This window comes from Epinephelus moara, chromosome 20 (assembly GCF_006386435.1).
Source record: "Epinephelus moara isolate mb chromosome 20, YSFRI_EMoa_1.0, whole genome shotgun sequence".
NCBI classification, from domain to species: Eukaryota; Metazoa; Chordata; class Actinopteri; order Perciformes; family Serranidae; genus Epinephelus; species Epinephelus moara.
Window position 1 is genome coordinate 6,652,699 of NC_065525.1, and position 11,260 is coordinate 6,663,958.

Below are 11,260 nucleotides of genomic sequence, written 5' to 3' on the forward strand. Positions count from 1 at the left end.
ACACATTAAAGGTTCCATCCCGCCACTGTTTGCCTGTCAGTCAAACAGAACAACAGAGGACACAATCAGCCTTGCTCTTCACACTGCTCTGGAGCACCTGGATAAACCAAGTACATACTGTATGTCAGAATGCTCTTCATCGACTTCAGCTCATATTTCAATACTGTCATCGCCACTGCACTGGTGCCCATCCTTCACAGCCTCTGCCTAAGCCCAGCCATCTGCAACTGGACCCTGAACTTCCTCACCAATAGCCCCCAGAATATTAGATCAGGAGAATACACATCCTCCACTCTCACCCTGAATACTGAATACTGAAGACTGCAGCAGGGGTGTGTGCTGAGCCATCTGCTGTATGCACTTTTCATAAACGACTGTCGACCTGTTTGTGCAACAAACACCATCTTAAAGTTCACTGATGACATGACAGTCATTGGGATGATTACCAACAATGACAAGACAGCGTACAGGGATGAGATACGCAGTCTGACAGCCTGGTGCTCCACTAACAATCTGACCTCAAACAGCAGGAAAATTAAAGAAATCTGTTATCAGCCCAGTGCTCATAAGTGTCAAGGCTGTGGAGAGAGTCCCCAGCTTTAAAATCCTGGGGTTGCACATTACAGAGAACCTCTCCTGGGCAACACACTGTCATCTGGAAAGCACAATAATGCCTCGACTTTTTGAGAAGTTAAAGAGAGCCTGGCTGCCCCAGGACTTTCTACGGCCCAAAACATCATCGGGACACTGTTGCCAGCCATTGAGAACAAACTTGTCTGGGTGTCGCAGTAGGGCCTCAAAGATGACCAGAGACTCTACCCATCAAACAGGCCTGTACACTTACACACAACCCAAATGAAAAATAGCTTTTTCCCAGAACTGTTAAACTGCTGAACTACTCCCAAACCTGCACCACCTTAACTCAAAAACTCTAATTGCCCAAGCACTTTACCTCAGAACCTTGACCTGTGTACCGGTTCTGTTATTATTTATTATTTTTCTAAGGCTCTAGGTACAGTTCTTAATATTTTTCTATTCATACATCATGCTATTTTACTATTTAACATGTTACTTTTAGTGTCACTTTATTTAAATTTACGTGCCTGTGTGTTTTGTGTTTTTATTGTGTTTTACTGTATACTCAGGGAATACCTCCTAATCTCGTTATTTAATGACAAGAGTCTATTCTATTCTATTCTATTTGGTTTGTTTGTTCTGTTTTTGTCAAAAACAATAAAAGTAAGGTAAATATACAAAAAATGATTATCGTGTTGTTGTCATCATACCCTACTCTGTTATCGTTTTGTTATTTCAAAAATAATAAAAGTCTCAATATCTGAAAAAGAAAAATCTTAATGGGGTTTTAAACAGCATCAAGGCAGTGCTCGTAACAATTAAGAGTAAACCGAGAAGGTTATCGCTTAAATTTTCCTGCTCCTGTGAGAAGCTGGCAGTACTATAAATGTGTTATATTACATTGTAATGATATTGGTTACAACCGGATGTATTTTAACCCTCAATTCTGATTTTCCGACGGACATGAAAGCAGCACCGGCTCCCTGGTCACCATAGCAACGAGACGCCATGCGGCAGTAGGAGCAGATCCTGCCCTTTACTGCTTTTCTCCTTTTGTTGCTGAAGTTAGTTTTGAACCGTACATCGATACTTTTGTGCTGTTTGCAAACCATAATTGGAGAGCCGCTACTTCTGAGCAGCTGCTGGCTCAACTACAAACAGGACAGGACACGAAGAGACGGCTGTGCCGAAATGCCGCTGCTAGTAACAGACTACTCCTGGACACAGACAGAGTCAACCGTTTGCATAAGTGTGCCTTTAAAAGGAGCAAAAGCTGGGAGAGTGGACATTCTGTCTACAGACGAATACCTCAAGGTAAATTAAGCTGATAACAGTAAACGCCGTGCTTCTTCTTTACTGTATGTTGATGTCACATGTTCCATTTATGAGACTACATGTAGGTACAAGTGCTTGACTAGTTAAAGAACATAACAAGGATGATACAACAACAAAACAATAAGGCTAACGTTAGCGTTTTGCTACTCGTTTAGCTATAGCACAGACAAGTTTACATTTTAGGGACTGTTCTCCACTTACCAAAGGAGGAGAGTGGCTAGGTTGTGACTTGTCAACCCTCCCTGAAGTTACAAATACTTTTCCTTCCTCTCCCAGAGTGACTTGGGGAAAATTAAGCCCAGTTTCCACCAAACAGTACCTATGGAGCCAAAGTAACCCTACAGACGTGGAACCTAGACCCAAGGTCCATTTAGCGTTTCCACCACAAACAGTACTCTTAAATGTGGGCAGGGTTGTTGTTACTCACTGCTCTGTCCAGCACTCGCTGTATTTCCTCATCACCGGTGACACAGAGGGAAGTCTGCACCTTATTTATCGTCCACAGAATGAGGTTGCATGCCGACATGGGATATTTAAAGATAAGGGGTTTGTGCATTTAGTCTTTCTCAGGCAAGTGCAGGGGTTTAGTGTTACCATAGCCCACAGGAACAACACTATGCAACGCCTTTTTTTTTCTCCAAGAGAGGATTAGAATATATGCAGTTCACATAATCCAGTTGAAATTAGTATGTATTTTTAAATGCTTGAAGATCCACTCATTACTAAAAGTGTATGTCATCCAAGAGAAACAATAAAAACTACTGGAATGGTCAAAGTTGTCATATTAAAATTCAAGATGTGCTGATTGATTGATGTTGTCACCTCATGCATTGAGGAGCATTACAAGTAAACATTCCACCTTAAAAGTTGCCGGCAGTCGGCCCAGTGAATTAAGTTATTTTTTTCTCAGACTGCAGCTGCTGCAAGAGGCAGCAAAACATTTCATTTTATGGTTATAGTTTACAGTGGTTGGTACAGTGGTTACATGAGCCTCAAAACCAGCCAGTTTTTGAAAGGGGATTTGTTGTATATCTCTCCTTTTCTGCACAGGTGCATTACCCACCATATCTGTTTGAAGCCTTCCTGTTTGAGCCTGTTGATGATGAGAGGAGCACAGCAAAGGTTGGAAATGGAGTTGCAGTCATCAGTTTGCCAAAGAGGACCAATAAAGTGTGGGAGCATCTGATGATAACTACAAGTAAGAGGAGCCAGCTGACCTTGTAGTCATTTCACTAAACCATAAGCCGTGCTATCTACCTTCTATCTCCTTCAGCCAACAAGGGCAGCTCTGGGGTCAGTGGAGCCCCGGGGCTTGTGCTGCGTCATAGAAATTTCCCATTCAACTGTTGTAGCGGGCTAACTTCAATATAAACATTTCTATTAAAAAAAATAACTCGCAGCAAGGCACAAACTCACTGAGGTGAGGTTTGTAACGACCAAAGGTGCAGTGCAGTATTAATGTTGCATTTTCAAAAAAAAGACAGTGTGTTACATTTAAACATAGCTGTTATTTTTATTTCCCTGTTTGTTTTGTCACTATTAATTGCATGTTTGTTGAAACATGATACACTATAGCTGCCTTCAAAAAACAAGTCAGAGCCTCTTCTTAGCCAGCAGCTGAGACAAAAGAGACACTGTGGGGATAAACAACATGTAGAGCCAGCATTACACCTAACTCAGTGAATTAAGGATTGATTTTGACCAAACCAGAGCTGGTGATTGTTGGAAATAGGAATGCACAATAATATCGGCACGTAATCCGTATCGGCTGATATTGGCTTTAAAATGAATCGGCCAACACGCCAATTTGTGCCGATAGGAAGAACTATATTTTAATATAGCTAACCAATAGTTAATCAAACAGTTAAAGAAGGGAACACTTGTGGTTAGATGTAATCATTTGTAATGTCTTGACTGAAAGTCTCCTATACCTTTACATTAAAGGAATCTTTAAACCAATGTGTTTCAGATGAAAAAGAAAAAAAGAAGGAGATCAGAGAAAGGGCCCTGTTGAAATACCAGGAAAAGCTTTCTTCAGAGTCCAGGTTCAAGGTGGAGAAACAGCATGCAGAGAAGAAGTATGCCCTAGAGACAATGATGAAGGTAACACACTTGATGACACCCCAATCTACTTATAAATCACATCACAGTGTCCAAAATTACCATTAGAAATCTGCTGTTAAATCTGGAAGGACTCACATATATGTTTTATTTGAACTCAGCTTGAAAAAGAAGAAAGAGACAGTATCCAGAAAACGAAGGACGCTGAGCGAGAGAAAACCACAGCAGAGTTGGCTGCATGGCAACTGAGACAGAAACAAAAGGCAGAGGGAGAAGCCCTACTAAAACTCCAAAGTCAGAGAAACCATCAACACAAACTGAAAGCCCTGACAGAGAAGCAGGAAAATGGACTCTCAGATGGAGTAAAGGTCAAACTGAGTAAGTAATTACCTGTGTGATCAAATTTTCTCCTGCGCTAGTTGGTTGTGGTTTGTTAATGAACATGTTCCTGCCTTTAGATCAAAGAGGAAATAGTGAAGCAAACAGCAAGGGAAAACAAGCGGACCTGCCAGCTCCAAGACCCCCTGGAAACATTCAAGTCACATTCACCCCACGAGTTTTCCCAACAGCCCTCAGGGAATCAAGAGTGCCAGAGGAGGAAGAGGTGAGAGCTGCCAGTCTTCTTTTCTGCCATCTGCAGGAGTTTCCCTCCTTGGTATACATCAGTGAGAAAAAGTAGGAAGATCCCATAGTATGAATCTTTAACTAGGAATACAGGCAGAAATATATTGCAGTCCCTCCAGGATTTCACGAGCTGTTTTTGTGATGGTTGAGGCCTGAAATGGTTGAAAAAAATTGCAATGAATGTTGCAATATTTTAGGCAGTTTTTTCTATCATGATAAACACTGAAAAAATAGATGAATTAAAAAATACAATTACATAGCATACACATCATAAGTGTAAAATAAACAAATATTTTTTAAAAAAGTCTTTGCTGGTCCAAAGTTTTCTTTGTTATACGTCAGAGCCAGTCAGGAACATTTAGAAGGCAGCAGCAATGTCCATGAGGATGAAAAAGGCCTGCCTGATTGTTAAGACAGTGATCGACAGGAAGAATGTAGGCTACATTACAGGTGAGGCACACACCGCAGTAGTGTCAGCATCAGATAGAAGAGAGACACCGTCCTCCCGCAGTTTCACTATCAAATGAGGGAGTGACACTGTCCTCCTGCAACGTCACCAGGGAAGTGAGGCAGAGCCCTGTGAGCCCCTGACAGCTTGACAGCGGTTGTGTTTGAGTTTGAGTTGCTCTAATGTGTAAGCAGAGAAATAAGAGTCTCTATGCACAGAGAGCTCTTCTATGAGTCAAATAATGAAATCTGTTAAATATAAAACATTCCCAGAAAAAAAAAAGTTTTGTATGAAGCTTGAGTCCATCATATGCCTTGTAATTTGCACTGAGACTGCACTTTTTTTTTGATCAACCAGTGGCTCAATAAACAAGCTGAAGCCAGGCGTGCAGTAAATGCAGATGTTGAAGAGCTCAAGGATCTGAAAGAAGAGGAGACAAGCCCTGACTGGTTAAAGGACAAAGGAGAGTAAGTGAAGTCTGCTCTTTAAACCACTTAACAGTACTTTTTTTCCTGAGCCATGGAATCATGAGAGTGACTTTTTTCTTCAGCAAATGTTTTGCGACTGGGGACTACCTGGGTGCAGTGAATGCCTATAACCTGGCTGTCAGACTCAACAGAAAGATCCCAGCTCTGTACTCAAACAGGGCTGCTTGTCATTTGAAGTTAAAAAATCTTCACAAAGCCATAGAGGATTCCTCTCAGGTCTGTACCCTCTCTGTGTTTTACATTACCTGTGTTCATCTATACTCTACTGCATGTTGCAAACACACTGAATTAAGCTTCACTGCACATGCTGGTGTCTTGAAACTTGCAAGCGGTAACTTAGTTTATAAAACCATAGCATGTTCAATATCACTTCAACAGTTCATTAGTTTCTACTGTGTTAGAACTCATGTCAGCCTAGCCCAAAATGCTGGCATTGTATGTTTCTGCAGACCATGAATATGTTACATTTGCACGTTTCATATGTAACATACCAACATTTCTAAAGAGAGGTAATATATAAACTGACTTTGTCATTGAGAGGTGGAGGGGATGGTGGATGGTGTGAAACATAGGTGAGGCATCTACTAAACGGCAGACCACAACAAACAACAAAACCGTCTGTTTCTTAGCGAGTCACTGCTGTTTCCTGCGGCTTTTTAGCCCCCAAACATGGGTGTTTTTTTAGGGACTCATCGGTGTGTTACCTGCCGCTTTTCAGCACCTAAAGGTGGGTGTTTTTAGGGAACCATCGTTGTGTTTCCTGCAGCCATTTTCGGCCAAACATGATCTTTTCCTAAAAATATCAAAGAGATTTTTGAGCCTGTCCACATGTGTCTTTGCAGGCACTTGGTCTGTTGACTCCACCAGTTGCTGCTAATGCAGTTGCCAGAGCCAGAGCCTACGTCCGCCGAGGATCTGCTTTCTGCCAGCTACAGCTCTATGCAGAAGGTTCGAACAGCTACAGAACTTTTTTAATTTGCTATTTTTAATACACATCTTAAATTGTATGCCTTGATTTGTATGATACACTTACAATAAGATAAACACTTTTGCCTTGTGTTTAAAGACATACTGTAGTGGTGGAGTAACAGTACATCGCAGTAGCATGTTCTTCAGAATGATAAATGAATGACAGGTCCACCTACTCTGTGTTGTCAGCTGATATACCTGTGACATGTTTTTGTTTTATTCTCAGGGCTGCAAGACTACCAAGCTGCTCTAAAGATTGACCCTCACAACGAAGCACTGCAAGCAGACACGCAGAGAATCAGAGACATTATTCAAGGCTCTGCAGCTGATCCTGAGACACAGTGAAACACAGAGAATGTACTGCACATATGGCTATTTATTGTTTGTGTTGTTTTTCTGTTACCTAATGGTTTAGGAAATGATGGCAGCCAAAGCTGCTACATATCTGTAGCCATGAGATCAAATCCTATCTTTGATCCCTCCTGTAGTCATGGCGATACAGGGAGGCTTCAGGCTGTTACTTGCTGATTTATCAGAAGCTGGGAGAGGTATGTCAGCAACAGACCTGAAGGATTATGAAACAGTGTTGTAGAGTGAGTGTGTTTTACTGACCAGCAAGATGCAGAGTGTATGGAAGCCACTCTAGCAGTGTGCATACAACACCCTCATGTGGTCAAAGGTTGCACGTCCTAAAATGAAATGCAAATAATGGATGTTTATATCACCATGTAAATTAATGGAATGAATTTCTGTCTGGCCCTGGTTGTGTGTTTTGTACATGAAGATAACTTCAGCCTTTTGCTTATGTATTTTCTGTCAGTTTTAAAATATTGTCATAAGAAACGGTAAATTAGTACATTCTTACTGTTAAACCCAGAGTTTTCAAATTGCAGTGGAAAATAAAATTATTCTATTTGAGCGTGCAAAAGTCATTGAGCTTTCAAGACCAAAGTCTCGTCAGATTTCAGGTTCTGTTTTGTTGGTATGATAGTACTGTTCTCAAAGTGATGTCATATAAAAGACATGGCTCATAGGGTTGGATTGTTTAAAAGGCTGCTTGACTGCTTTAACCAGGAGGCAGGGGGATTCTCTGAGGCCCAAAAGAACGCTCAGTTCAGCTGTACAGCACAGCATTGCTCTGTTGGTGTGAGGGTAAAATATGCTCCAATACTCAAGTGCAAATCTGAGGTACTTGTACTTCGCTGTTTCTTTTACCAGAAAGTTCAACGAAAAGTGGGTATTTTAAGCTAAACCACAATGTTTTCTTTACCACTAACAATTGGTTTCTGTGCATAAACTGAACCACACTTTAACCACAGTGTTATTGAAACATAGAGAAATGTAACTTTTTATCATATCCACTCAATAATAATGTACAAATGTAATAATTTTTTTCTGGGTATTCTGAGTATTTTTACATTATTGTATTGGTTCTTTTACCAAAGTAAAGGTTCTGGATACTTCTACCACCCAACAAATTGAATTGAAATCGTTTTATTTTCAACATACAAGTATATATAAAAAAGTATATGACACATATAAATAAATATTATATGCATAGCCTCTCCAGGAGGCATCACATATTTATACAATTATCCTGAAGATATCAGTGTTTGTTAGTGAAGTACAGAAGAAGAGTGTTAACAGATCTATACTGAAATTAATGTTTGTGGCCACCTAACCTCCCTGATCGGAGGCTTTTATTATATTAACATCAGACTGACCACGCGCTACCCATCCTCACTCTACCCCATTAACTCTACAGTATTTTATGAGGCTGATTTCAGATTGAAGGGATTTGGAAATTGCTGCTTTTCTTTGTAAACAGAGTCTCTGTGGAGGCCTTTTTTTGCTTTGAATCTGAAGTGCAAATTGAGGTCAACTGATCAGACCACACAGTGGGTCAGGACCCAGTGCTGCCGGGTCATGGGAAGGCTGTTGTGAGACCAGATGATTCTGGAAATAGTGGAGGTTTGTTGCTTTATTCTAACCCGACAGCTCTTTTATTAACTGCTGGATCTGACATGCTGTTCGAGCGCTTTTGAATTCCTTTAGCATGACAAAATACCGACTCATAACTCAATACAGGTCAGTAGTCTACAAAACAGAGTATACCAGCGTAAAAATGTGGGTTCACAGAAAAGATTTTTTCGTCAGTCCTCTCATCTAAGCAGATCAGAGCTCCAATCCTGCCAAACATGTGAGTGTGACTGTGAAGTAGCACTTGAAGACCTCGACCACACACCCTGCCCTCTGTCAGTGGACACAATTGAAATCTGTAAACACCTCGCAAAGCCGCTTTTCTTATTTTTTTTCTTCTACCAATTTTCTGTTTTTTCTAATCTCCTAATCAAATGTGCCAAAAGCTTCCCAAAGAATTACGAATGGTTGAAATTCAGCGTCAAAAGAATGGCATCATTAAGAGGCTTTGATTTGTAGTGGAGCTGCATTGTGGCAGGGCAGTTTGAGTGAATGATCGTCAGTGAATGACCTCTCTAAGCGTTTGAAAAGATAAACACAATCCCAGCATAGACGAGCCATAGCGTTGAAGTGTTATTACAAAAGATTAATGCAACCCTTTGGAATGGAGCAAACGAAGATGCATGCTGGGAATTCACTGGACGACTTCGCTGTGGTATGTAAAGGAGAACATTTTGATTATATTTTACTCTGATGGGTATCTAGAGCAAGAGACAATGCACAAATACCCTCAGAAACAACATGCCAGATTATTTTATTTTTCCCTTTAATGTGTCATATTAACAAGTTTATACTGTCCACATTTTCCACAGCGCGCTGCAGGTGTTTTAGTCATTGGTTACATTTTTACAATCAAACCTGTTGTTTCAGTGTACTAGCAGTATCTTATGTCATAATACAAGGCTTCATTGATATTGTAAAGAAGTAAAAATAGTGATTAAATGTCTGCATCTTCCAGGCCTCCATTTAGAGTCAACCATTAAAGCAAAGTCATGGGTATATTTTAATATTAACAATGAATCAAATGCCCATTTCTAATGTGAAAAATGTTGCTTGAGTGACAAACCCCAAGAAAACTATTAGCAGACTCTGCTCTCATTTTTAAAGCATATCTTGTGAAACTAGACAAAACAAGGTATCCATTGGTACCATCCATGTTGGCAACCTTGTCAGCAAGGAGGCTAAATAACGTTCCAAAGTTAACCTAAATTTTGGGCAAGGGAACAACTGGCAAGACCACTTTTAAAGTGGTCCCTTGAACTCTCACCTGAGGATATCTGAATGAAAATGGGTTCAATGGGTACCCACAAGTCTCCCCCAAACTTATGAATGCTTGTTCCTCGTTAATGTTTTGCTCCTTACAATTAGTCAGTGGCACCCATAGACTGTATAATAATATGGCACCATATAGGGAGAAAAGTTAGGACGATTCCCCTGACTGACAGGGTAAATAGGTAAAAATTGATATAAAATTATCAAACCATCATCATTAAGAATATTTTTTTCAACTAGGCTATAGTAACACAATTAATGATCTCTTTGTTACTTGTGTTTGGCAGTGAAAGTTAAATATCCCCATTGACCATATTGACTGACCACCCCCCTGTATCTGCATGAAATGGTTTGGTCCTGCCTTAGCGCACTGACGGTGACGGTGCCTAATAGCAGTCAGCAGTTGCGCTAGAATGCTACAGTCATCATCATGCTACCTAGTGCTAAAAGAAAATCCGGTTTTCACATAAGTAAAGAGAGAAAGGAGAGAGAGGAGAGGCAAAAGAAAGGGTGTCAATATGTGAGCCAGTTTTTCTCCAAGAAAGGTGGGTAGCCTGTAGTCTGTGAGTGGTAGAAATGAACCTGTTAGCTTAATGTCCATAGTGAAATAAGCTAGCTACAGACTAGCGTTAGCCTACATTTACTCCTTTTTAAACTACATTTAATCAGTGCAGGTAAATGTTTAGCAAGGTATTCATATTAAATCAGGTGTCCCTGCCCCTTTTACCAGACTCAACAACAGATGAGTCAGAAGCAGCAGCCCTGTCTCCCCATAACTTTACCCCTCTCCGTCCCAATGAAGAAGGTGAGCAACACTGTGTTGAATGACATGCCAGTTAGCATCATTGCAGGGAGTCTCTCTCTTGCTCTTTTTTACCATTACAAAAAAGAAAATGAAATATTTTTTAATGACAGAAATACAAACAAATTATTTTTCCACATAATGATTATTATGAAACAAAAACCGCCTACAACTGCCTGTACTGGATGCTGGACAGTTGGAAACATTAAGTAGCCTAACTCAGCCTGTATTAAAGTTACAGGCAATATTAAAATAATCCAGTTAGATGCTTTCATTTAGATTCAGTTATGGCCGTTAAATGACATACAGACTTTATTATTCCCATGAAGGGCAATTTATTTGAGCAGCTTGCAGGCGTGCACACACACACACACACACACAAAACAAAAAACAAAAACATGTATCTAATGTATGTAATCTAGTGGTGGTGATACAAAACTGGTAATTTGGGTCAATGTAAATCTGTAGGATTTAGTGTCGTTGGTATCAAAAATCTGCTGTTTTCATTATTTTGAGATGATGATCTTAAAGCTGCAGTAGGTAGAAAGCCTGAAAACGGTTGATTTTTGAGTCTCATCTGAGTTAGGTTTCGTTCATCTCCGCCCTGAGCCCCTCCTACCAGACGAGCACGCGAGTATTTTATCCTACTTGGTTCTATTTCTCCCTCTCTGGGAGCCTCAGCTCTCCCTCACTGCGCAGCAGCCC

General features: G+C 40.4%; 1 protein-coding gene across 1 annotated transcript; it reads left to right on the plus strand.

The window, feature by feature from the left end:
- The first annotated feature begins 1,574 nt into the window (after window positions 1-1,574).
- dnaaf4 (dynein axonemal assembly factor 4) lies at window positions 1,575-7,954 on the plus strand. The gene is made up of 9 exons (XM_050073323.1): window positions 1,575-1,890; window positions 2,962-3,109; window positions 3,881-4,014; window positions 4,134-4,350; window positions 4,431-4,576; window positions 5,402-5,511; window positions 5,595-5,748; window positions 6,375-6,480; window positions 6,728-7,954. The coding sequence occupies exons 1-9, from the start codon at window positions 1,768-1,770 to the stop codon at window positions 6,844-6,846; spliced, it is 1,257 nt and encodes a 418-aa protein (XP_049929280.1). The 5' UTR covers window positions 1,575-1,767; the 3' UTR covers window positions 6,847-7,954.
- The last annotated feature ends 3,306 nt before the right edge of the window (window positions 7,955-11,260 follow it).

Coding starts and splice junctions, on each gene's coding strand:
- dnaaf4 (XM_050073323.1), top strand. CDS start 1,768: ATGCCGCTGCTAGTAACAGACTACTCCTGGACACAGACAGAGTCAACC. Junction 1,891..2,961: donor CTACAGACGAATACCTCAAG/GTAAATTAAGCT, acceptor TTTTCTGCACAG/GTGCATTACCCACCATATCT. Junction 4,351..4,430: donor TGGAGTAAAGGTCAAACTGA/GTAAGTAATTAC, acceptor TCCTGCCTTTAG/ATCAAAGAGGAAATAGTGAA.